Source organism: Callospermophilus lateralis, chromosome 18, assembly GCF_048772815.1.
Source record: "Callospermophilus lateralis isolate mCalLat2 chromosome 18, mCalLat2.hap1, whole genome shotgun sequence".
Lineage (NCBI taxonomy): Eukaryota > Metazoa > Chordata > Mammalia > Rodentia > Sciuridae > Callospermophilus > Callospermophilus lateralis.
In genome coordinates this window covers 16,269,969-16,297,829 of record NC_135322.1, presented here as the reverse complement: position 1 = coordinate 16,297,829, position 27,861 = coordinate 16,269,969, and the positions used below count along the sequence as shown (strand labels likewise).

Here is a 27,861-nt window from a genome sequence, read left to right as displayed (position 1 = left end):
CCACAGGTATCATTTCACATATAATAGGATGGCTATGGTTTTTAAAAAGGAAAGTGAAGTGTTATTGATGTGGAGAATTGGAAATCATCACATCACACAGAGAGCTCTGAGAAACTTCAGGTTTGAACAGAAGGGCCTAGGACCACTGTTGTTTGGGATTCAACCCATATACAAGGGATGAATTCACAATTTTATCTCCCATTAGCAACTAGCACTCAGACCATTCAATTTCCTGTGCTTGATTTTATCATTAGTAATTTCTGTGTTAACTATTTGTATATGTTACATTCTTTGAAGAAATTCTCACAAAATCTTAAAAGGCTGGAATTATTCTGGTTGTTCAGATGACTAAACTGTGCCTGAAAGAAAGAAAATCACTTCAAGTTCTCCTAACCTAAAGGGTTAACACTACACATAGGTCTTATTCCAAAGCCCATACTTAGGCCAATAATCAAAAAAACAGATATTTCTGGAAGAATATGTGAAGAGTTTCTGTGAAAATACCTTTGAAAATGCTGACAAAGAAGGTAACTCATCCTTCTTATCACTGAAGTACAGGAAATCATCTCATGGCTTCAAAGAATTTACTTTTATCCACCATCTAATCTATTACCCCTTGTATTGAGCTCTATGAATAAAGAAGAAAATCTTATTAGATACAGCAAATTGATGTGTAAGTAGACACTAGAAATCAATGTGAAAGCATGTACTTAAAGGGAAGCATTTAGTCCAGCTGTCTCTAAAAAGGGTTAGGTCAAAATGGCAGCAATTTTGTTAAAAATTCCTGCACAGTCCTACCATTCAAATATAGGAGCTGCTAAAAGGGCCCAGGAGGGCTGGAGATGTAGCTCAGGGGTAGAGTGCTTATCTAGCATACACAAAGCCAAGGGTTCAATCCCCAGTACCACATGTACACAGTACAGCATAAGGGACCAAGACTTTATGGAAAATAATAAACTACACAAAGTTTTGCATTGTTTTCTTAGAAAAAGTGATCTGAAATACTTTGAAAAGAAAAAATCTTCTGTATGAGGGAGATAGCAAATGTCATGCATGTGAAGAAATGTAGTCACACTTCCTTGGGGCTCATTTACAGTTACTTGAACCAATTTTAAGTTATCAGTTTTCAAACAGTCATTTAAAAAATTTTTAAGATGTTGATGGACCTTCATTTTATTCATTTATTTATATGCAGTGCTCAGAATTAAACCCAGCAAGCACTCTGCCACTGAGCTACAGCCCCAGCCCTAAACCAGATATTTTACTGAGAGAAAAAAATTTTTCCTATTTTATGGGGAAACTCCTATTTCTAATTTTATATCTTCTTCTTCTTTCCAAACCTAAATTATTCATGAATTTGGATGGGAAACACTGAGAATGGGTCCAGAAAAACAAATTATTGCCAGAGAGTAAGAATCCATGACAAGATGTCAAGCACTGCTGAGGAAGGAATCATTTCCCTCAATGTGACCCAGAGTGTCTAAGTCCTGACAATTTAGCATCAAAAGAATATCCAATTAAACAAAAGTTGTTATGTTTGTGAAAGGTCACACATTCATCTGACTCAAAAATGTTGGGCTGGGGTTATGGCTCAGTGGTAAATCGCTTGCCCAGCATGTGTGAGGCACTGGGTTCAATTCTCAGCACTGCATAAATAAATGAATAAAATAAAGGTCCATCAACAACTAAAACTGTATTTAAAAATTAAAATAAAAATGTTAAAATGCAATATTCAAATCCCTAGACATAATAAAAGCATGAAGTTAGCAGAATATTAAAAATATAAAAATACATCTATATATATAAACACCAATAAGAATTTCCTTTACATTAATTTTATAAGGTATATAAATATGTCTACATATGTGTCTATATACATAGTGTGGACAGATGGGTCTATTATCTGTCTCAGGTCTTAACTCCAAAGTCAGCTTCATATAACACTCACATAAACACAAATTTCAGAGGATCCTAATATCATTCAGATACTAATAAAGCATAAATTTCCACTGATGCCAAAAGATGAAGTTAATGTATCAAGAAGAATAGTTGCAGATAAACAAAATTTAGTACCTCATGATGAAGAGAAACTTCTGATTACAACATACAAACACCTATGCTAAAAACCAGCAGGTTAAAAAAATTTTTTTAGGGGCTGGGGATGTGGCTCAAGCGGTAGCGCGCTCGCCTGGCATGCGTGTGGCCCGGGTTCGATCCTCAGCACCACATACAGACAAAGATGTTGTGTCCACTGAAAAAAACTAAAAATAAATAAATATTTTTTAAAAATTCTCTCTCTCGAGAAGGGAAATTGCATGGAAACGGAAGGAAACCCTCATTGTTATACGAAATCACATATATGAGGTTGTGAGGGGAAAGGGGGGGGAAGGGAGAGAATGGAACAACAACAGATGAGGTAGAGAGGGAAGATGGGAGGGGAGAGGAGGGGGGATAGTAGGGGATAGGAAAGACAGCAGAATACAACAGTCACTAATATGGCATTATGTAAACATTGTGAGTGTGTAACTGATGTGATTCTGCAATTTGTATTTGGGGTAAAAATGGAAATGCATAACTCACTTGAATCAAATGTATGAAAGATGAAAAAAATAAAAATTAAAAAAAAATTCTCTCAAAAAAAATTTAGCCGCATTATAAGTGAATTTCAGCAATAAAAACAAAAGGTTTAACCAGAGGCTTAGGTTTATGTCACCTCTGAGTAAGAAATCAGCTGCCACACTTAGACCAAAAATCAGTGAATAATTCAGACTCTTCACTGGTCTGAGTCATTATTCTTTTTTCTTAAAGCCTGATAATATTATTGTACACCTTGGGAAATTTTCCAAAATAAGTTACTACTCAATACTTTAAAAAGTATTCAAAAAATAAGTATTCCTGTACCTCTAGGAAATAGAAAATAGAGAAATGACATGAATTAAACATAAGATATTAATCCATTTTAGGCTAGATATAAGTTGGGCAATGCTTAATAATCATACTTGTTTCTGTTTAAGGTCTGAATTACCGAATCATACTAAATCTGTAGTTTATGTTGTATAAAGTGAAATTATCAGTATTTAAGAAAATTAATTTTGGGGCTGGGGATGTGGCTCAAGCGGTAGTGCGCTCGCCTGGCATGCATGTGGCCTGGGTTCAATCCTCAGCACCACATACAAACAAAGATGTTGTGTCTGCTGATAACTAAAAAAATAAAATAAAATATTAAAATTCTTTCTCTCTCTCTCTCTCTTTAAAAAAAGGTGTTTAATGGCATCTTAAAAAAGAAAATTAATTTTCTGAATTTGGAATATGTATAAATTGACTGTTAAATTATGAAAATAATAATCAGTTTCACTCCATGCCATATATAAATCCTCTATTCTTACTTGATGTCTATTCTAATCTTTTTTATATAAATATTCTTTTACAGATTCTAAATGGTTCCAACTGCTCAAAATAACTAAGTTCCCATTTCACCAAAGTTTGTTTCCTTATATACATTAAGATATAACATGAGGACTGGGGTTGTAGCTCAGTGGAAGTGAGCTTGCCTAGCATGTGTGAAGCACTGGCTTTGATTTTCAGTACAACATATAAATAAAAGCCCATCAAAAACTTAAAAATATTTTTTTAAAAAGATATAACAGGAATATATTATCTCATATACTCATCCTCCCCAACACTCTGAAGAATAGTAATGATTTGTTGTCTAAAAGTTTTAGGCATCAAATGCTTAAGTCTTATCATTTGTTGAAAATAGCTCATTCTTTCTGTCATTTCAAAGAAGTTATCTATAAATCAAGGTTACAGCCCACCCACAAACAATCCCCTTTTATAATGCTACCTTATCATATTCTGTCCATAGCATGTTTAAACCTATACTGAAAGAAGAAAATCAAATAATTCCCTTAAGATGGGAGTCATTCATTCAATTGATGGATCCATAATTCTCTTAGATTCTGGTCTTTCTTCACAGGCCTTTGTTGAGTCATTTCTACAAACTATTTTAACTCCTTTAGGGAAAGCCTATTAAGGAATTTTAAAGTTTTCACCCTTTTGTGAAAAAGACTAATATCCACTAATTTTTTTTTAATTGTCAATCTTTTTTTTTTTTTTTTTTTAACGTGGTGCTGAGGATCGAACCCAGGGACTCAAACATTCCAAGCAAGAGCCTTACCATTGAGCTACAACTCCAGCTTCACATTAAATTTTTATCAACAAATTGTAACAATTATCTCAGCTTACAGAAGGTTGTGTACTCAATTTTCACAAAATTGTTATATGTTTCTCCTTTGGATAAGCCCTATATTTTTTCTTGAACTGTGAATTAAACCCAGAGGTGCATTACCACTGAGCTTCATCCCTAGCCCTTTCTCTTTTATTTTTTGAAACAGGCTCTCCCTAAGTTGCTGAGGCCAGCCTTGAACTTTCAATCCTCTGCCTCCTGAGTCCCTGGGATTATAGGCATGTGCCATTGTGCCTGGCTTATGCCATAAAAAGATTAAGTATTACAAACATAGGGTATATGAGTTGGTATTCTAATTCCAAGAGGCAAAAATCTAATTCAAATTACCATAAGCAAAAAAAAAGGAAATTTATTGAATCATTAAAAACAAAAGTAAAGGATGTGTATGTAGTCAACATGTATGACTGCTTCCAGATGAAACAATGTCATCAGATTTCTGTTTCTCATGTCCATTTTCCTCTATTAGAAATCTCTTTGGGAAGGCTTTCCACATGGGGTGGCAAAGGCTACTGGTGAGTTTTTAACCCCATTAAATCCTCAAAGCTTGAAATTCCAAAAAGAGAAATTCTCTCTTTTACTACTCTTAACAATACTTCAAGGGCTACATTGGTCCAGAAGGGGCCATCTTATTAATATCTAGGTTGAGGGGAAATAATTGGCCAGCCTGTGACCAATCTACTGCTGTCCTTGATTAACAGTTTCATCAGAATCATAAGCATTGAGTGTGGGGTACTGAACAGGTGAGAAAGTCTATTACTCCAGTTATTTCAAATAATGGATGATGGTGAACTAAAGGCTTTTTCATATGGACTACATAGTAGACTTTACTAATCAAACAGAATTCACTGATATTCAATAAGGACTGGGTGATGACTAAATGATTTCTTTCCTATATTTGTTATTATCACAGTGTTTCTCTATTATGAATTCGCTGATGTCGTCTGAGAGCTGAGGCACAGCTAAAATTATTCTCACATTTATTACATTTATAGGGTTTCTCTCCAGCATGAATTCTCTGATGTAGTCTAAGGGACAAGATCTGATGGAAAGCCTTCCCACATTCATCACACTCATAGGGTTTCTCTCCTGTATGAACTCTCTGGTGTTGGTTAAGGTAGGAGCCACAACTGAAGGCCTTCCCACATTTGCTACATTCATAGGGTTTCTCTCCTGCATGGCTTCTCTTATGGTGAATTAGAACTAAAGCATCACTGAAGGCTTTCCCACATTTACTGCATTCAAATGGTCTCTCTCCAGTATGAATTCTATGATGTCGATTAAGCTGTGAGTCAGTCCTGAAAAACTTGCCACACTTGATGCACTCATAGGGCTTTTCTCCGGTATGAATTCTCTGATGTTGATTAAGGTGTGAGCGATAGCCAAAAGTCTTCCCACACTCATTACATTTGAAGGGTTTCTCTCCTGTGTGTATTCTTTGATGAAGAGTGAGGGCTATGCGTCTGCTGAAGGCCTTTCCACACTGATTACATTCATAGGGTTTCTCTCCAGTGTGAATCCTCTGGTGCTGATTAAGGTGTGCGCTCTGTCTGAAGGCTTTGTTACACTCCTTACATTCATATGGTTTCTCTCCTGTGTGAATTCGCTGATGTTCAACAAGGAAGGCATAACGGCTAAAGGCCTTCCCACATTCATTGCATGCAAAGGGTTTCTCTCCCGTGTGAATTCTCTGGTGCTGAGCCAGGTGTGCGCTCTGCCTGAAGGCTTTGTTACATTCTTTACATTCATATGACTTCTCTCCAATATGAGTTCTTTGGTGTTCACTGAGAAAGAAGTCATGGCTAAAGGCTTTCCCACAGTCATTGCATGCACATGCTTTCTCTCCACTGTGAATTCTCTGAGGTTGATTAAAGAATGAGTAACAACAGCTTAAGACTTTACCACATTCATCATATTCATGGGGTATTTTTCCAAAATGATTACGTTGAGTTGGATGTTCAGTAAATAATGAGTGGATACTTAAGAGATTTGAAAAATTATTAGTTTTATAAGGTTTCTCACCAGAAGGAATTTGTGTATCTTTACTAAAGTGAGTAATTTGATTCAATTCTTCATATTCATTACCTGTCAAAGATTCCTTCTCAGCATGGAGTCTTTCATATTCAATTATAACTGAATTTTGGGTGAAGAATTTATCATATATATCAAATTTATGGGCTTGTTTTACTGTGGGAATTCTCTGTTGTGCTAACAGTACTGACTTCAGGGGGAGGCTTCTCCCAGAATTATTATATTCATTGTGTCTTTTCCCAGTAGAGATGTCCTTAAGAGTTGTCATTTGTCTGAAATGGCTCTCCTGATTTCCCCGATACCACTCAAACCCCTCATATTTCCAGCCTTCTCTGAAACTGCAGCATTCAAGGCCATGACTTGTGAGTCTTTCTGTTACCATGCACTGGGATGTTTCTTCCTCATCAATGAACAATTTTGGAGACAATTCCTTTATTTCACACCATGACTCCCAGTCTGAAAAATATCAAGAAAATAAATATCTTCTTTTTTCACTTTACTAGGAGAAGGGAACCTTTAGGGCAAATTTAATTGAGGGAAAAGAAGGAATAAAGTACATGGTTCTAGAATCTCCCAAAAAGCCCATGCAATATGAACAAAATACAAAGAATAAAGAGGTTGATCAAAGACAGCATATGTGTTGGGGAGGCAGTGATAGCAAATCAGGTACAAAGTAGGGCATAAGAGGCAGACAAAGCTAAATGCCATAAAGATAAGGAATTGAGGATGACTGATTAAGTCTTTTTTTAAATATTGATTTTGTAGTTGTAGTTGGACACAATACCTTTATTTCACTTTTTTTTAATATTTATTTTTTTCACTTATTTATTTTTTGCTGAGGATCAAACCCAGGGTCTCCCATGTGCAAAGAGAGTGCTCTACTGCTGAACCACAGCCCCAGCCCTGATTAAGCCTTGATTGTTTTCTCTGCCTCTAGTCTTTAAAGACTCCAGTCCACCCTGCACTGATATTCATGTGACTGAAAGTTCCACGAGGTATGGACTTATATTTATTCCTTTTTCTTCTTATGGTGGCATGTCGTGCCTGGAGCAATGACATCTTGATGAATGGATGCTGCTAGATTAACATCTTGTAATATTTTCCACTAATGCTGCTCAAAAACTTCTAAGATTTTATCAGGGTCCAGAGGAAAATTATTGTTGTTTTCTAAAGTATCTAGAAGAAATAAGATTATCAGTTTTTCTCATCAAGAGAAAAATGATGCCTGCCAAGTAGACAATATTTTCAGGAAAGGATCTTGGTTGAACCAAGGTGAAAGTAAAGCTTTTCTAAAAAATGACCTCAAAAAAGACTATGTAAGCACAAAACTGAAAGGCAAAAAACAGAAGATGTCTGTATCTGTATCTTCCTTCTTTCCAACATATCCACCACCCTGGAAAAGCCCCCAACCTTGTCAGTTCTCCTGTGCACAGCCTTGGATCCTCTCCTACATGGGCCCCTATATAAGCCCAGGTCTGAGAGGGCTTTGCTCACTTATTTTCTGGTAGGTACTTAACGTTGTTCATTCTTTCTTCATTCTTTCTTTTTGTTCGCTTGCCCACTCTCCCAGACTTCCTGTCCTGTTATTGGACAGCAATGTACAAGCCCATTATATTACTTCTTACCAATAACAAATTTTTCTCTACTCCAGACGAATTTATAAAATAAAAATGTTTATACAATGTCTAAGTGTAATGCCAAGTAAAAGAAGCCTAAAGGGAGAAGACTACAGGTATTTTTCAACCTGGGGGATTCTGAGGTGCCTAGAACTCCAACCACTTAAAAAAAGGGCATATGAATACTGAAAGGGAATGAAGTCCTCATGGGAGAATGTCCTGGGGAAAGTAGAGAGCAGGAAATAATAATTGTATGTGTGGAAGACATATTCAGTTTGATGGAGTAGAGAAATACTTAGGAGCCAATAATATCATAATAGCATTTAACAAAAAAGAAAAGGAAACTCACCTACATCAGTAACTGAGGAGAAAAAGGAAATATGGTTTCAGGTAAAATGGAAAAGAATCAAATGGACACCCATGTGGTACAGTAAAACAACACACTCTTTGGGGCCAGACAAGGATGGGATTGAATCCTATCTCTGTATCTAGGTAGCTACCCTCAACAAACTGATTAACCTACTTCTTGAGTCTCAGTTTTCTATTTGACAAAATGAAGTTACCTTGCAAGAATGATATGAGAACAAGAATATTTATAACACATCCACCAGTGTTGGGCTTATTACAGATACTTAGTGATTATTTTCATAAAATAATTCAGTACTCAGTAACTCTTGAATCCACATCACTAGTAGACTCAGTTATTATTATTACATCAATGTTTGAATAGGGATTATGCAACAGGCTGTCAAGTGACAAGACAAAAAATAGGAAAAGTAAACTCTTTGGGCTTAAAATGAATCCAGGCAATGTTATTGATATTAGAGATATGTAATTCCCAGCTAGTTATATTGTATAACTGGATGGAAGTTAGAATCACAATATGATCAACTTTGGAATCCAAAAAGAACCATACAGTAAGTAGGCTGATCTAAGACATTAGAAGAGGAAAAGTTCTTACTAGATCATGGACCTAGTCTCCCATATGCTGATCTGGTGGGCATCAGACAAATTGATATACAGCCAGCCCTCTGTATCTGCAGGTTGCACATCCATGGATTCAATTAACTGTGGATTGAAATATTAGAAAAAATGTATTTGTACTATACATTCGTAGACCTTTTTGTCATTGTTTGCCAAACAATATACTCCAACAACTATTTATATAGCATTATATTGTATTAGGCATTATAAGTAATATAGAGACGATTTAAATTATATTAGGATGTGCATAAGTGATATGCAAATACTATATCATTTTATATAAAGGATTTGAGTTTCCATGTGTTTTGGAATCCACAGAGGACCTGGATCCACAAACCTGCAGGCACTAAGGGACAACTATATTGACAAAGTAAATCATCATTACATTACTGGCATGAAACTCAGAGGAGATTTTGGTGGGAAGTCAGGGGAGAAAAGTCTGGGACTTGCGGGGAAATCTTAAGAAGGAAAAGAAAATTCATTGCTAACATCAAATTTTGTTGCAAAGAATAGCCAAATCAATGACACAGACTTACAGATTCAGTCCCCTTCTTTAAAAGACTATATAGGGCTATACTACCCAATATAGCAGCCACTAGCTATATGTGGCATTTAAATATTTAATTAAAATTTAAAACTTAAAAATTCATCTCCTCAATCACACTAGACACATTGTAGCTGGCAAAATGTGGCTAGTGGCTTCTGCACTGGAAAGCACAGTCATATATTATTTCCATCATTACAGAAAATCTTATTAGCACTGGAGAGAGATCCAAGTTAATGTGATGATGATCTTATGGTTAATAAGGAAAGACAGAAAAGTAGGGACAGGAGTCAGTTAAAGGCACAAAAAAATCAGAAAAGAGTTTTGAAAAGAGAAAAAAGATAATGGTCAGAACTATTTTATGCATCTCAGTAAGCTGAGGAGTATAAAAACGAAGCAAAGTACCTGGATTTAGTCAAACTCTATAAAGGGGCAGAAGCTACTCTGCAAGTGGCAAGACAGTGGGAACGGACTTGAAGTAAGGGCAGTAAGGAAAGATTAGAAATTACATATAAGTAATTACAAGAGAGAAGGGAGTATGGTTTGCAGGAACACTACAAAGGTTCTATAAAATGTTATATGTATGTGAAAGAAGATTTAAACAAACAAATGTACAATATAACTGCACCAAAAGAAAAAAAAGTAATGTGTGCATACTTTTACCTCATGTTAATTAAGCCAGGTAAATATCAATCAGAATTCTGAAAGGATTTTATTTCTGAACTTAGAAAATTAAAGAACACATGGACAAAATGATCAATAATATAAAAGAAAATTCTGAAGAAAAAAGAGGTTTCTAGAACTAATAATATGGCCCAAGACATTGCATTTTATACTTTTCCTCCCATCATCTTGGTGAAAGGGTGAAACCAAGGTGACTTGTAAAAGTCACTAACATTGTGGAAAATGTCAAGAAAAATTCACTTGAAGCATAAATACTCATGTGACACAGAGAATAGAGTAACTAACACAGAGCCTGAACCTGCGAATGGCATTTGGTTGAAGGGAATCTCACAGGGAGAATGATACATGGAAGGATTTCCCTGTAATTCTGGACCTGTCTGGGCGTTACAACTAAGAATCAGCATTAGAGCTGCTCCTTAATATTTTTCTTTTTAAACAAATAAAAATACTCACAAAATTTAAAAATCTACAAAGAAGATTCTTTCAAATTATCCTCCAAAACCACGACCGTTGTTAGCTGATGTCAACATTTAATATCCTCCTAGAATTCTCTTTCCCTGTACAAATATATACAATTTTTACATACATACTATTTACAACCTGCTTTTTCCTCCCATAAAACACTATAGATATCTCTCAGTGTCAGTATCAATAAAACTATCTTGTTCAAAGGCTGATTGAGCCATACTTCAGGTAATAAAACAACTAATAATAGATTTTTGCACTTGTATCCCCCAAACTCAGTTACTTACAAGCCAAGAATCAGTTCTGCCCTCAATTTATTTAGTTCAGTTGTATTTAGTGTTTATAATTATGTGCTTAAATATTTAATTAATTGAGTGCTAAAAGAAAAATGTTTTAATGAAAACTGTTAAAAGCTTTAGAAAAATAGAGCAGAAGCAAGTTGCTTAAAACTTGTTTTTGAATTACATAAAAATTCAAATTGTAAATGCCTGATAAAAACAAACTCTACAAGAATTCTGTACCCACACTGGGTTGTGTTTTGCAATGGAAATCATACATGATGAATGTAGTTTATATAAGAAAAATGAAAGCTGAATTACAATCAACAGACCATATTCAAATAAAAAGCACTGACACTATACCAAAAGGATAATGAAGGAGCTGGAGTTGTAGCTCAGTGGTAGAGCAGATTCTTAGAATGTATAAGGCCATAGGTTCAATCCCCAGCACCAAAAAAACAAAAGCTAGTGAGGGGGTGGTACTGTGGCTCAGTGGCAGAGTTCTTGTCTAGCATGTGTGAGGCACTGGTTTTGATCCTTAGCACCATATAAAAATAAACAAAGGCATTCTGTCCATACACAACTACAAAAAAACTTTTTTAAAAAAGCTAGTGAATATTCATTTGTTTTAAAGTTAAACATATAATAAATATTTAGTTCAGCTGTACTTGGTGTTTATAATTACATGCTTAACATAAACATGAAGATACGTATACCTCACAGATATATCTTTACATATGTATCTTAATGTGAAACATGTATTTTTAAATATGTGTTTTTATTACTCCTTGCATCAACACTTGAAAAAAATTAACCACTTAGAAATCAAATACTGGGGGCATGGGCTATGTAGCTCAGTGGTAGAGTGCTTGCCTAGCATGTGTGAGGCATTGGGTTTGATTTTCAGCACCACATATAAATAAATAAAAGTCCATAATCAACTAAAAATAAATTATTCCTAAAATGAAAAAGCAATCAAATACTGGGGAATGATCTTCGTTAAATTATATTGTAATATTCTGTGCATGTACAAATACATAACAACAAATCCCAAACATTACATATAACTATAATGCCCCAATAAAAATAATAGGGAAAAAAAGAAATCAAATAAGCAACTTCTAATAATGTGTTTTTGTATAATTTTGCATTTCTCCAAGATCCATTTCTAAAAGTAGAAGCATTAAATTAAACTGTACATATGGAAAATATTAATATTCTCTCAGTCAAACTGCCTTCTAAAAAATTTATCAACAGTATAGAAAGAGCACATCTCAAAACCCACCCACACTGGCTAACATCATCTTAAAATCATTGCCTACACAAGTAAAGAGTACCTCCCTGTTGATTATAAAATTGAGTATCTTTTTATGCAAATTTATATATCTTTTATATATATTATGATGTCTTTTTGCATACATTTTAATTGAACTATATATCTTCTAGTGATTTGTAGAAGTTACTTATATATTTAGGGCATTAAGCCTATGTAAATATTTTCCCCTTTCATCACTTTTTATTGTTTTATGTCCTCTTCATTTACAGTGCTTTGATAAAAAAATTTAATTATGTAAACTTAAAGCTCTCATTTTTTCCATTATAGATGCTGGCTTTGATGTCATTCTAGGACCAACTTTCTAAAATCTAGTATTATACAAATATTAACTTTTAAGAAACTCTTTGCCTCATTGATTTGAAAAGCTACCCATTCTTACTATAAATTCTCATAGAAACCCGAGTGTTTCACTGATCTACTCATTGTTCTTATGCTCTCTATATTTTCTATACTGTTCCACTAGTTTATTTTACTGTTCTGATACCAGATCAATCACCAAAATTCTTATGTATTAAAAATTGAATATTTTTATTAAATTTAATAATCCACATGATCAAATATGCAATTCAGAAAGGCAAGAACTGTTTGGCAACAAAAAAACATCGTGATAAATTATTATAGAATTTCTCTTCTATAAGTCTTTTCCTATTTATTTGGTACTGAGGATTAAAAAATTGGGGTGATTTTTCATTGAGTTATATCCCCATCCCTATTTATTATTTAGTTCTGAAATAGGGTCTCACTATGTTTCTTAGGTCTCCCTAAGTTGCCAAGGCTGGTCTTGAATTTTGGTCCTCCTGCCTGAGCCTCCGAAGTAGCTGGAATTACAGGTGTGCACCACTGCACCTGACTCTTTAAGTTTTTATAGAAGAAAAAAACATTAGAGAAAAATTAATCACCTCAAAGATGCTGGAAATATATAAAAATAGAAAATACCTTGCTATTTAAATGTTTACATATGTGTGTGTATATGTGTATGTGTGTACACATTTAAGATGGAAAGAATTCCTTAATGTCAGAAAGAATAAAAACTGCACCTGTAAGACACAGATAAGGAAACTGATATAGTCAAATTAAAAAGGAGAAAAAATAAAGGAAGATAAAAATACTAGAAAGGAAAACATATGTAGCAAATATTTTTCCTTTTCCTCCTAGGTACACAAAAATTGCATCAGCCAGCCTTCTCTTGTAGCCATATGACTAAGTTTTGGCAAATCAGAAGTGATAGGCATCACAAATGTCAATTCCAAGTTGGCCCATTGAAAATGTCCTGAGAGATCCCTCAACATCCATTCATTTTTATCTTGTTTCTCTTTTTGTGTGTATGTGTGCCTTAATCTCCCCTCTGCCCCAGGCCCTGCCCAATGCCCTTTTTCTCTTCCTCCCTCTCTGCCTTGCTGGCTTCAGTATAAGATTCCAAGGACATGATCATCCCAACAGACGAAAGGGATCTGAATGTCAGTCTGAGTGACAGCATGCAGCAGAGGTCCCAGATAATGGCATACTGGATTATAACATGTCCCCCCCAAAAAATCTTTACATTTTTATTCACTAAGACTTTGTTAAAGCAATAAGCATACTCTAAGAAATTCAGAGAAGTGAATAAAACAGTACAACAAGCTGGCTGGATAGAGATGAATACATGCAAATTAATATTTGCTCTACATGCCAGTGATAACCACTTAGAACACTAAAGGGATATTAAGCTATATAGTAAGGAAAACAGTGTAGCACTGGTTTAGAAATAAACAGTGGAATGAAAAGCAGAGGGCAGATGTAAGAATCACACAAATATAAGAACTTGGCATGTAGATGAAGGCAGCATTATCATCATCAGTGAAGAAATGCATTAGTCAATAAATTCACACACCATATTTAAAAATTAAAGTCCACAGAGATTATAGGCCTAAGAGTTAAAAACAAAACCTTAAAACTATTAAAAACAATACAAGAGAATGAGGTACAGTGGTGCCTGCCAGTAATCCCTACTACTTGGGAAGCTGAGATAGATGCATTACAAGCTTGAGGCCAGACCAGACAAATTAGTAAGACCGTCTCAAAATAAAAAATAAGAATAAAGGGCTGAGCTGGGTACGATGGCACAGGCCTGTAAATCCCAGTGACTCAGGAGGCTGAGATAGGAGAATCACAAATTCAAGACCAGCCACAGCAACTTAGCAAGGCCCTATCTTAAAGTAAAAAATAAAAAAGGCTAGGAGTGTAGCTCAGTGGTAGGGCATCCCTGGGTTCAATCTCTGGTACTGCAAAAAACCAAACAGGAGAATATTTTTATGACCCTAGTTACTAGGGGAAGATTTAGTAAATGAGGCTACAAAGTATGAACTATAAAGAAAAAGACAGACCTGACATTAACATTAAAAACTTGTATGTTGGAAAAGAAATCACAAGTTAAAAGGCAAGAGACATTCTGGGAAAAGAAAACAAACACATTTTCTATAGAAAAATGAATAATACTCAGAATATATTTTTTAAAGTTCTACAAATAAATAAAGACAAATAACCTAATTCCCCAAAAATGTGTTGCAAATAAGATACAAAAAACTATGCATACATCTGTAGTTCGAACGTAGTTAGGAAATTTGTATTTTACAGATGAATAAGTTAGAAAATTTAGGGTATATATTTTATGTATATACTAAAACGTTTGAATCAAATGAGCAAATTTATATCTCAGATGAATAAACTAGAAAAATTAGTATATATATTTCACATGTATACTAAAATTGAGCAAGTAAATAAATATATTGTTTATCATTGTCAGAAAAGGAAATTACAAATAAGTAAAAGAGGAAGGCTACAATTACCCCAGCTTGGAGTTACACTAGAATCTAATTACTAATATAAATGAAGAGTTTTAATATATAAAAATCAGAGGCAGAAATAAAAACAGAAGTTTGTGTATATACATGCATTTATTTCCTATCTCTATCTGCTGTGATGGCCTGACAACAATGAGCACATCTAGAATCCAGATTTTGGTTTCTAAACACCATTTCCCAACAAAAAGAACAAGGTTTCTTGGAGAAGTGACAGATTCAAGGCTGGGGCAAGGAAAACAAGATGAACCTGGGATACTCTGTAGTGCCAGAAGGAAGGAAATGGTCAAAAAAATGGAAGGGAACATGTGAAAAGCTCAAAGGAACCAACATGGAGATTCTGATGGCCAAAACTGGAACAAACTGAGCAACAAAATAATGATTCATTGGATTTAACTCCATAGGAAAAAATCCATAAATCTAGCAATATAAAGATGAATCTCTTTAAATTCTATTAAGTCTTTATTTCATAGAAAAAATCCATAAATCTACAAATATAATTGAATGCATAAGTAAATGGGGGAGAAGAAACAGTTCTTCCACACAGAATGATCCTATTTTTTATATGTGTGTAAACAGATATATACGAGTAGACATATTCCTGTGGTGCTAAAATCAATAAGCAAAAGTTTTATGAGAAGTTGAATAGTCTCAAAGTATTTCCCACAAGATAGTTCTTAATTATTAATAGAAAAATAAGAACTTTATAATGGAAAAAATAAGTAGACACCACCTTCACTAGGCAAGCAAAGTTAGTATCGTAAATAATAAGGTACATCAACATTATAAATTCTTTGATATGATGTATTGAGGGACACAATATTATTTCTGTGGTATTCTTTCAAAATATGCATACTTGACCTAATCATAAGAAAATATCAGATAAGTCCAAATTGAGTACAAGTAGATGTAATGGACCATTCGTCTAGAGTGAAGCATCCCTTAAGACTCCAGGAGAGATTTTTTTAAAATGAAACTGACAGGTTACCTAATGTGTCTGAGTATCTTGAGAGTTTTAGAAATTGAAGGGAATTGGGAATTGAAATATATATATAAAGTTAAACAGAAGATAAAACAAAATCTCCAGATCATTATTATTAACTCTGGGGAAAACAAAAAGTTTTTAAGGAAAAGCAATATTGATATGTGCACAATTTGTCTATGACTAGCATTAAATAAATAAATACCCATTAACAATGTAAACACTGAATAATGAGTCAATCAAAATTATGATATTAATAAGATAGGAGGGTTGATATTAATATCTGTACATGTGTTGGGTTCAGAATAAGAAAGTGCTAAATCTTTATTTTCTCAGTAAAAAGGTATTGGATAAGGATTAAATTTGAAAAAAAAAATCAGGAAATAGCAATATTAAGCATATTTTTAGAGGCATGAAGGAAACACCAAAAGAAGTTATAAAAGAAAGTAGATCCCTCTACAGAGACAGCAACTGGAGAGCAGAGTAAATGAATTCCTTTTTTTTAAGAAAACTAGCTTTGTCAAACTGCTGGGTTTTTTCTAAAGAGTGTGCATGTATATCTTTAATAACATTTTTTTTAGAGAGAGAGAGAGAGAGAGAATTTTTTAATATTTATTTTTCAGTGATTGGCGGACACAACATCTTTGTTTGTATGTGGTGCTGAGGATCGAACCCGGGCCGCACGCATGCCAGACGAGCACGCTACCGCTTAGCCACATCCCCAGCCCCTTTAATAACATTTTTGACAAAAGTAAAAGGTCAAAAAAAGCAAATCTAGAAAAGTATGAAATTCTGACCACAATAGAGAAAAATAAATGGAAAGGATTAAGATTTAGGGTATAGGCAGAAGACTAGAAAATAAAATGTGATAAAATTGGAAGGAAAACCCCAAGGTGAAGTTGAGGTTTCTAGGGGAGCACATGCTAAAGAGGTGTCCTTGCCACCTGAAGTTCAGGGAAGCCTCCTCAGGACCACTTGTGTAGGAACCTTACAATAGCCTTCCCTGCCCAGTTATCTGTCACTCACCTGCACACTGATCATGTGACATCTTTCTTTCCACCATCCAAGGTTCCTTTCCTTGCTCCAATAAGGAGATCATGTTGGGCTTAGAAATGGAGAGGCCTATTTATAGGGTAAGAAAAATGAAAGCCAGAGACAGACAAATCAACATGCTGCAGTTGATCCAGGTCCCAGACCCAATTTCTTGATCATCAGGCAAAAAATGACCTTCAAAGGTCAAAGAATGGAATGGTGCTTGTACATAGGATGAGGAAGGTGAAGCTTATTCCATAGCAGTGGCTCTCAAAGCTCTATAACAGAAGTAGCCATCACCTTGGCACTAATTTGAAATGCAAATTCTCAGGCCCCAACTCAGACCTACTGAATCAGAAACAACATTGGCTATGGAACTTTGACAGGCATCAGGATCATTGGAGGACTTATTAAAAGCCAGATTACTAGACACAGTCCCTGAATTTCTGATTTTGTAGATCTTGAGTGGGGTCCTATAATTTGTATTTAACAAATTCCCAGGGCATGCTGATGTTGCTGTTTCAAACCACCATTCTATAGCAAAGGGAACTACTCATTTCCAACTCTATAACACTATTTCCAATCACTTCCTGGAAACAGAAGGTAGAAATTCAAGTATCTTCAAAATGTCCTAGATATTACTGATTGGGGAAATAAAAACATCTCAGAAGGAAATTTTGGATTTATCAGGGAGAAACATCCTTACCAAGCCATACCAAGTTCCTGTAGTTTTCAAACATGACTTCTCTGTATAAATCCTTCTGAGATGGGTCCAACCATTCCCATTCCTCTTGGGAAAAGTCTAGAGCCACATCTTTGAAAGTCACCAACCCCTGAAATAAAAATAAATTCTTATTCACCAAGTGCTTATATTCCCATATGGTCCCAGTAAAAAAGATAAATTGATCCAGAGTTTAAAGCTCTAAATAATCCAGGAAAATAATTTTATTAGAAAACAATTACATGTGCCAGGTGCAGTGGTACATGCCTCTGATCCCAGCAGCTCAGGAGGCTGAGGCAGGAGGACCACAAGTTGGAAACCAGCATCAGCAACTTAGACAGGCTCTAAGCAACTTAGTGAGACCATGTCTCAAAATAAAAAATAAAGAACTAGGGATGTAGCTCAGTAGTTAAGCATCTTTGAGTTTAATCCCTGGTACAAAAAAAAGAAAAGAAAATAAGTATATGTTCAGGTTTGTAAAATATTTTGAAGGAAGAGAAATATTCAAAGAGATTCACCACTTGAAATTTCTACACTTTTGTGAAAAAGACATATATACACATACAAGAAAATTAGCTTATAACATGAAAAAGTATAAGTATTTGAACAAGGGCTAAGTTGTAAGTTGTACATACTAAGTTATAAAAAATTTATTATGTGGAAGATTTCTTTATATTCCCCAAACTGGGATATTAGGCATAGCAGAGTAGTGAAGGAAGGCCTTGAATTGTGCTTTAACAAAAGAGTAATGATCTGAATTTAGACTCTTTAAATAAGGAAAATTTCCAGAAATATATCCTGAAGAAATAATGAAGAATAAGTAAAGAAATTTAGATAAGATTTTTCTTTAGATTATACAAAAAATTATAGAAACAATTTACATGTCCAAAAATAGAGTGTAGTCACTGAATTCTAAGCTGCATGAAGGGAAGTCTGTTTTAACTGACAGATATCCAGTGTCCATTACAAAACTTATCATATTGAAAAAATTATTTCCCACTCAGTGAAAAAACCAGTGAAATTTTTCTATTTCTGTATGAAGGAATACACAATGCTTAAAAATGATGAGGTTCCAGTCTATATAATGTGTTTTCATTTCTCCCCAAAATAATGAAATTTCAAATATGGAAATAGAGATAATTGTATCTGGAGAAATAAAATTATATAAGTAGATAGTGTGGTGTAATTTCCATGTGCTGCTCTTTCTTCTGTGGCTGGGAGGTTGACCTACATTGACAGTATCAATAAGCTCCCTTGACCCCCGCTATTTTCAGCTGTGTTCAGGTGCTTGAAAGAGATGTGAGGGAAGTGAGCAGGGTTATATATTTACTCCAGGATCATTGGAGGACTTATTAAAAGCCAGATTACTAGACCCATTCCCTGAATTTCTGATTTTGTAGATCTAGAGTGGGGTCCTATCATCCTGGGTGATCTTTGTTCTTCATTCAAAGCTCACAGTACCTATCAGGAGGCTTCTCCATCCAATTTTCTGCTTTAATGAGTCCCAGGATACAGTGCTACCCTTTTTAGTTTCTCTATACCCTGATAATACCTTATAAGTTAGGGTAAAATCAAGATAAAGTGAAGATTGGTGTTGTAGAAAGAGATTGAGAGGTGGAGTGGAGGGGTGGGAAATTGGAGAAAATGAAGAATTAGTTCTAAAAAATAATGTTATGTGCATACATAAATATACCACTAGGACTTTTACCTTTATGTATAAGTAAAAAGAAACAATCAAATATAAATAAATGAAAGACTAAAAAGAGGTCTAGCAGAGTAGAAGAAGGAGAACAGAGGAGGAGAGGGAGGACAGAGGGATAAGTTGAACTGATATCAAATTCTATGCATGTATAATTACATTGGGGAACCCAGTTACTATAAAGCTTTAATAAAAAATGAGATATAAAGAAAAAAATTGTCCTTTTGAGTTTCTTGCTAGAATCCTGATTGATGATTTTGATCTCCAGAACAGAGATTCCTCAAACTCTAAGACTACTCTACTATACTTTCCTAAATATTCACTCTCCTATTATCCTGATAACTATTTCATACCATCTGTTTCTTTCTCAAGCCACCAACTTCTCCCTTATTCTCACTTTGAACTTGATCCTCCTGCCTCCCTATGTACTTGGCAATCTATCTATACTGTATACACTCTGTCTTTTCTCTTGTTATGGATAAACTCCAAGTTCTATATACAGCCAATCCTTCACTTGTCCACACCTTTTTTTTCTTGTATTACCAACTTTTCTCACTTTACTGGATCATTCCTATCAATACACAATCTGGTGCAATATCTTCCATTTTACAAAGAAATATATAAATAAGTAAATTCCCTTCCATGATCTCACTCTAATTATTGTTCCATTTCTCTATTCCTCTTTTTTTAAATATTTATTTTTTAGTTGTAGTTGAACAAAACATCTTTATTTTATTTATGTTTATGTGGTGCTGAGGATCAAACCCAGAGCCTCGCATGTTCGAGGCAAGCACTCTACCACTGAGCCATAACCCCAGCCCTCTCTATTTAATAACAAACTTTTCCAGGGGCTGCGGTTGTAGCTCAGTAGTGGAATGCTTTCCTCACACATGTAAGGCACTGGGTTTGATCCTCAGAATCACATTAAAATAAAATAAATAAAATAAAGGTATGTGTTCACCTACAAATAATAATAATAACAACTCTTCCAAAGAGTTGTCTAGACCAGGGATATCCAAAAGAAATATGTGAGCCACATATGTAATTTTAGATTTTCCAGTAATCATATTTTAAAAAGTAAACAGAAATAAATTAAGTCAATTTAATAATACTTTTCATTTAAGGGATGTATTTAAAATGTTATTAAGATACAATGTAAAGATATTTCAGATGTAAATTATATAATTGATACAGAAAATTATTAATAGGACCTTATTCTTTTTGTGCTAAATCTTCAAATTATGACATATATTTTAAAATTACAGCACATCTTAATTTGGAGTAGTCATATGTGGCCACTGGCTACATTATCATAGGTCCAGACTCACGTTCTCCATTTTTCCTTCCCTTTCATTATCTCTTGAACCCATTGCAATAATGCTTTTATCCCAACTGTTCTATGAAGTAGTTCTTGTCAAATGAATCGGTCACTTATTTAAAAAACAAGCAAACAATGTCACTCTCTCAGAAGAATTTAACTTGGCTGATCATTCTCTTTTTAAACATTTTCTATTCTTGGCTTCTAGGACCTACACATTCTGGTTGTCCTTCATCAGTCCTTCTCTCTTCCCGAGCCTCCCTCTCTCTCTGATCTTGAACTTCTGGACTCAAGTAATCCTCCCACCTCAGCCTCCTAAGTAGCTAGAGCTATAGGCATATTCCACAACACTCGGTTCTTTTCAATCTCTTGCTGATTCCTCCTCTTCTTGACTTGTTAAAATGTCCCAAACTTGGTCTTTGGATCTCTTTCCTACCTACATTTGCCAGAACCTTGCCTTCAAAATACTTTCATCTTGTCCCATGGCTTTAAAATCACATCTCTAGTCCTGAACTGCAGACATATAGGCAACATTCCCTTTGGTCTCTCAATACATCCAAGAGTCTCCATCATGTATTTCTGAGTAAATGGGATGACTATTTGTGTAGCTACCCAGCCAAAAATCTTTGTAGTCATCCTTGACTTCTTTTTTCTTCTTACACTCCACAACCAATCCTGGATCAAATTCCATTTTCTATCTTCAATACATACACAGAATTTCTCCAGCTCTAATGCTCTCCACAGAGTTCAGATTGTTATCACCTGCTTTTACCCGATTTCCCATGCTTTCTATTTATTTTAAAACATCAAATCAAATCATATCACAAGCTCCAATGCCTCTCCTTCACATTTAGAACAAAACTCAAAGTTCTAATGACATTCAATTGCCTACAGAATCTGGCCCCTAGTTACACCTGTGACCTCATAGTGCTGACTCCCTCCCACCCCCAGGACACTGGCTCAGTGCTATTGCTGGATCAAACCAAACATGCTCCCACCAAAATAACTTGGTCCTTGCTATTCTTTTTTTTAATCTTTATTTTTTTATGTGACACTGAGGATCAAACCCAGTGCCTCACACATGTGAGGCAGATGCTCTATCACTGAGATGCACAGCCCCAGCCCAGTCCTTGCTATTCTTGCTACCCTAATTTCTACAAACTTACTCTCTACTTTCACTAAAGTTTTGCTTTGCTGTAGTTTTTCTCTGCCTCTCAGAGAGGCTATCTTTGATCTCCTTGTTTAATAGAGCACTCATCCCCAACTCAAAAAATCACAGTCTGTCTAAAGAATATAGTTCAGATTCATCACACGTAAAAAAGATATTAAAAGTTTGGTAGATGGATTAGGTAAATAAATGGCAGAGAACACTGATGAAGGTGCCCTGGGAAATTTGTGATTTTTCCCTGTGGCCTCAAAGTTCTGAAAAAGGAGGTGAAATTTCTGAAAATATTAACTTACCTGGGACATTACTTTACAAAGTCCAACAGCCATTTCCTCTTTTCTTCTTCAGTTTGCTTTTTTGATTAAGAACAAAGTCCTAAGAAGGGAGAGTTAAGAAAAATGATATCCCAGTTCTACTTTACTATATAAGACCCACAAAGATAGAATTATTGCCCCTTGATGGTCCCCCTATCCTTCTTTTTAATGATTTTATTCTTGTAATTTTATTAATAATGCATAAATGGTTAATGGACAACATCACCAACATGACTGACCTAAATTAACTATCCTGTGGAAAAAGCATTTTCTAATACTATCCAACTTACCAATGGTTATTAATAAGATGGCTAAAAATGTCATATTGGATCCAAATTTACACAATAAATAAATTTAGGGCTGGAGTTGTGGCTTGGTGGTAGAATGCTTGCCTAGCATGTGTGAAGCAATGGGTTTGATTCTCAGCACTGCATATAAATAAAATAAGTAAATAAAGGTCCATCAACAACTAAAAAAAACATTTTAAAATAAATAAACCTAACTTTTACAATAACCCATTTTATCTTTAAAAAACAAGCAAACAATGTCACATTTCTTCAACTTTTTGTGTGTATACGTGGATACCAGGGATTGAACCCAGGGGCACTCAATCACTGAGCCACATCCCCAGCCCTATTTTATATTTTATTAGAGACAGAGTCTCACTGAATTGCTTAGTGCCTCACTTTTGCTGAAGCTAGCTTTGAATTTTCGATCCTCCTGTCTCAGCCTCCCAAGCCAGTGGGATTACAAGCATGTGCCACCACACCTGGCCTTCTTCAAGTTTTAAAACACTTGCCCAAGTTCCTTTCTGGGATTAGAAACACAAGGCTGACAAAGAAATATGAGATAAAAATTTCTGTGAAACTGTCCATCATTAATGCTTTTCTGATGGACAGGACTTATACTGATATGTCAAAAATACATTTTGAAGAGTAATGGAAAGAAGACCCTTGTTTATTTCTTCAATTTCTTTTTAAAATTTTTTTATATTTATTTTTTAGGTGTAGATAGACACAACACAATGCCTTTATTTTTATGTGGTGCTGAGGATCGAACCCGGATCCCGCCCGTGCTAGGCAAGCACTCTATCGCTGAGCCACAATCCCAGCCCTTATTTCTTCAATTTCTTACCCCTTAAGTGTCCACATTAATCCAACTTTTATAGTCCATGTGAAAAATCGTAATACGTGAATTATGCAATGTTTACCATAGCAAAGAGCAGATCAATAGCCAAGGGCCTGGCAAGTTGGGGAATGCTACACAATCCCCATATCCTTTTTATATGAACAAGAATCATGCTTTCCAAGATCAGAGGAAAAGGCCAATGTTGAATTTAACCCCAAATGACATAAAACCCAACTCAAATCTGTAGTCTATCCCAGGGCAACAAGGTGGGTTTTGACTTGGCCCCTGGCTGCTCGTCTGACCTCATTTCTTATCCTTCTCCTTTTGCTCACCTCTATTCAGGTACACAGGTCTCCTAATTGTTACTCCAATGCTATGGACACTCTTCCTTCATAGTTGTTACCTTTGCTTTTCCTTTTTCCTGGAATATTCTTCTCCCAAAAATCAGCAAGGCTTTCTCTTTCTCTTTATTCCTGTGTCCAACTGTTACTTCATCAGAGGAAGTTCCCTGAAAATTCTATCTGAAGAGAACACTATTCCAGTCACTCTTTTTCCTTATCGTGATTTATTTTTCTTCTTAGCATTTATCACCATTGAAAATGTCACATACATTCTGTTTATTGTTTGCCTTTTCACACAAGATTGTAAGATCCAAGAGAGAGAGGATTTGTTTGGTTCACTGAACCATTGTAGGTACTCAAAAATACTGGATAAGTGAATAAATAAATCTTGCTGTGCTTCCTGTAATATACATAGTGATATTATGCATGCTATCCATGCCATTATCTCGTGCAACACTTAAAAGACTGCAAAGGTGGATACTATTATTTCCATTTTACTGATAAGTGAACTTAAGTTAAAACAACCAACTGAAAGTCATGAATCCAACTGAAATGAGACTCAAAAACTGACCTTTCAAGAATCCACAAGGTCCGAATAGAATATAGTCAACAAAAACCTGAGGAACCAATGCCATTTGTTCCTTAGAAAAGCATCTTCAGAGATGACAGATGTAGCTATTACTCCACAGAAAAGCAGCCTGAGGAAAAAATTGCCAAACTATAATTCCAAACCAACAACAAACTGTAACTCAAAATAACCTGCTTGTCCTCTCAGAGCCAACATTTTTTTTTTCTTTTTGAAAATGGGAAACTTCTCATTTGACCTAAAATTTAGGATTCACTACCCCCAGATTCTGGGCTATGCTGTACTAGCCAGTTCTGGGGAGCTTGAAATATTCCACAAAAGCCTCTGCAAGCTGAGAGGAGAAGCAATGTATTCTGCTTGGCATCTGAAAGCAGAAGCCTTAAGTAGCATCTACATAAAAGAAATTTCTTTTTAAGTTTCTGGATTTCTTTTTTATCCAGAAAACTGAGTATCCCTTGGGCAATATGTTTCTAAGTTTGAAGTGGGCCATCAGTCTTTGCAAGAAGGGCAATGGAAAGACTGGGGTTTTACATAGTTCCCAGGCCCAGGTTGACTTTTCACGCCTTCTCTCACTGGCAGTTTGAACTTGGGCAAGTTAATCCATCTTTCCAAATCTTTCTTTTCTCAATGTCAAGATTGCATGAACCAGAATGAATCCATCATAACTTTCCTATGTTCATAGATAAATACATGACCAGTGATACTCCACATCATGTACACCCACAAGAATGAGAATTAGAATAAATTGGAATAATTTATAAATAATAATTTATTCCTAATTAGAATAAATTATACTCCATGTATGTATGTCGAAATACACCTTACTGTCATGTATATCTAAAAATAACAAATGAAAATAAAAAAAGATTGCATGAGCCAACATGTGATACAGAGAAGTGTCACCCTTGCTCCTGCTTAGATTCTATACTCCCATTTGGAAATGAAAAAAGAACTTTTTTTTTTTATTAACTGAGAAAATCAAAACCAAAACCAGCTCACTTGGTACATCAGAAAAAGAGCCCAGATCAGCCTCTCTTAGCACCAAACATGGAAGTTTTGACAAGGACCCAATGACCTAAGTGGAAGATGACTGGGCTTTCAGATTGGGCTTTTCTCCCCTAAAAGTAGCCAATTTGTGGAAGGTCTCAACACAATGTCTTTAGGTTATGTCCTGTGTAAAGAAGCAAACCAGATTATGTATCCATGTTTCAATGGTTCATAGTAGAAAACCAGAGATAATCATCTCCACCACTCTTAGAATTCAGAGCTCCCATTATTCATTCTTACAATGTGTGAAAAATCAGTTTATTCATTAAAAGCAAGAACTCTTCATCCAAACTGCTCAGTTTTGAGTCCTAGTTCTATCACTTATTAACTGTGGTTTCAGTCAGTTAATAAGTTTTGTCACTTATTAACTGTGTGAACTTAAGCAAGTAATTTTAATCTTTCTGTTCCTCACAATCACAAACTAGGTCCTGGACAATCAAGCCCACCATCTCACACGTACAAATTCCCACCCCATCATACACATACACAGAGTCTCACAGTCACACCCATAATCACACACAGCCATATTAGCCAAAGATAGGTGGTCACACACAACAGAGAGACAGTTACACAGTCACAGTGGCACACCACTCAAGGTCATAATCTTGTCACAATTACTCATATAAAATTAAAACTTCAGAAACTGATGGGCATGTCACAAAATCACATCTGCTGTCACAAACATTCCAATACAGGTGTATCCAGAGACAGGTGGTCAAACATATTCACAGACACACAATGTCATACCTCGGTCTCCCACAAACCCATTCACAGTAACACACAAATACACATAGAGAGATGGTCACAGTCATACACAAGCACACACAGGCACGCACACATACCGTGACACACGAGATAACAGCGTCACACCCGCAGCCTGTCACATAGTTGTACACAGTGACACTGACACACAACCTCCCCAGCTGCGCCTGCGGAGTTCCCACCCCCGTCCCCTGCCGCACACACAGAGCCCAGCCCCCTCTCTTGACCTGGGGCAGAGACCAACTCACCTCCCGGCGCCGCGGGCTATGGAAACCAACCCCACCACCCGGACCGACGACGTCACTTCCCAGAATCCTCCGCGAGGTGGAGCAGGAAGAGGACCCAGGCTAGACTGAGCTCTGCGCCATCTGAACTAGCTTTCTGCGAATGCCTCATGGACCACGAGCTCCAGAATGCTTTGCGCCGCGGCTTTCTTTGACTAAACTACATTTCCCAGACTGCACTGCGCCCACCACCTCTTCGCGTTTGCGCCTACAGGTGACCACTGTCAGCCCTGCACGTGCCGGATACTGTGCAAAATCCTATGCGCTTACTTTGTAAGAAAACGGTGTGACTCGGCGAACCGGTGACTGTGATTCAACGCTTGGGTGTGCTTGCTGCAACCCTGTGTTTGAGCACCAAGGGGCGAAGGATTCTGTCAGCACACTGAGCTTCTGAATTTTAAATCACATTTAAAATTTAAATTTTAAATGGGTCGTTTTGACAAATTTTGGATGTGGCGCGGAGGTCAAGAGTATGTGAGCGAAACTGGCGATTTATTTATACACACACACACACACACACACACACACGAGGGGGCTGACCGTTTGTGTCACTGTGTTCTTGTTTCAGAAGTCGTCTGCAAAAGTCTGCGAAGGTTCTTCATTTCTGGGCTTGCCATTAGGGCCAATGTGTGTATCTCTGTGTGTTGCTAGTTGTCTCACAATCTAACTTTTCTTCCACCCCATCCTCGCTGGAGCAGGCTCAGTGTTCCTTTTATATTCCTTCTCTCCTGTACCCCAGTGGGATAATTATGTTCTACTTGTGTGAAGTTTCTCTTTTGCAACAGACCAGACCAGTTGGTAATTTGGTAGCCCGAGCTCTGGTGTACCTCTGATGTTTGCACTTTTAGGGGGGGAGGAGGGATGGTTACGGGGTTTGAACTCAGGAGCATTCAACCACCGAACCACATCCCCAGTCCTCTTTTGTATTTTATCTAGAGACCGGGTCTGAGTTGCTTAGAACCTAGCCTTTGTGGAGGCTGGCTTTGAACTTGCAATTCTTCTGGGTCAGCTTCCCCAGGATCACAGGTGTGCTCGACCTTGTCCAGCTTGCTTGCACGTTTTTGTTTTTGTTTTTGTTTTTTTGGTGCTGGGATTGAACCCAGGGCCTATGTGCATGCAAGGCAAGCACTCTACCAACTGAGCTATATCCCCAGCCCTCTTACTTGCACTTTTGATTTTCAATTAGGGCCCAGCTTTAAGAAAATTGCCCAGTCAGGAAGACAAGAATTTGAGTCCCTGAGAAAAAGTTCCAAACAAACTTTATTCCCCCTCCCTAGGTCCTGGAAGATCTGTAAGGAGCACCCAAGACAAGATTCTAGTAAGTAGGGGTGTGTGGAAGCAAGAGGAAGTTCTTGAGATTCCATCCTTGAGTAATACACAGGGTAATAGGCAAACGAGTCTGGCTACTACAGTGAAATGATTGTTGTTTACTTTGAAATTAGGCATTTCAACTTGCAGAGAAAA

At 36.0% G+C, this 27,861-nt stretch overlaps 1 protein-coding gene across 2 annotated transcripts; it reads right to left on the bottom strand.

Annotated features, from left to right (window-relative positions):
• Nucleotides 1-4,641: 4,641 nt before the first annotated feature.
• Nucleotides 4,642-26,409, bottom strand: Znf527 (zinc finger protein 527). Of its 2 annotated transcripts, XM_076837685.1 has the most exons (6): nucleotides 26,362-26,409; nucleotides 24,290-24,416; nucleotides 22,232-22,310; nucleotides 17,739-17,865; nucleotides 17,027-17,122; nucleotides 4,642-6,730 (listed from the first exon to the last, which is right to left on the bottom strand). In XM_076837685.1, exons 3-6 carry the CDS (start codon nucleotides 22,262-22,264, stop codon nucleotides 5,151-5,153), a joined length of 1,836 nt encoding a protein of 611 aa, XP_076693800.1. In that variant the 5' UTR covers nucleotides 22,265-22,310; nucleotides 24,290-24,416; nucleotides 26,362-26,409; the 3' UTR covers nucleotides 4,642-5,150. The 2 variants fall into 2 exon arrangements, with proteins under 2 accessions (XP_076693800.1, XP_076693801.1); XM_076837686.1 differs by lacking the exons at nucleotides 24,290-24,416; nucleotides 26,362-26,409 and adding an exon at nucleotides 23,710-23,736.
• Nucleotides 26,410-27,861: the final 1,452 nt, after the last annotated feature.

What these genes read in the sequence shown, in the direction of transcription:
- Znf527 (XM_076837685.1), bottom strand. Translation starts at nt 22,264, where the DNA reads ATGGCTGTTGGACTTTGTAAAGTAATGTCCCAG. An exon ending in TTTGTAAAGTAATGTCCCAG is followed by an intron (nt 17,866 to 22,231) that starts GTAAGTTAATAT and finishes TTTTTATTTCAG; the next exon opens with GGGTTGGTGACTTTCAAAGA. An exon ending in CAGGAACTTGGTATGGCTTG is followed by an intron (nt 17,123 to 17,738) that starts GTAAGGATGTTT and finishes CCCTATAAATAG; the next exon opens with GCCTCTCCATTTCTAAGCCC.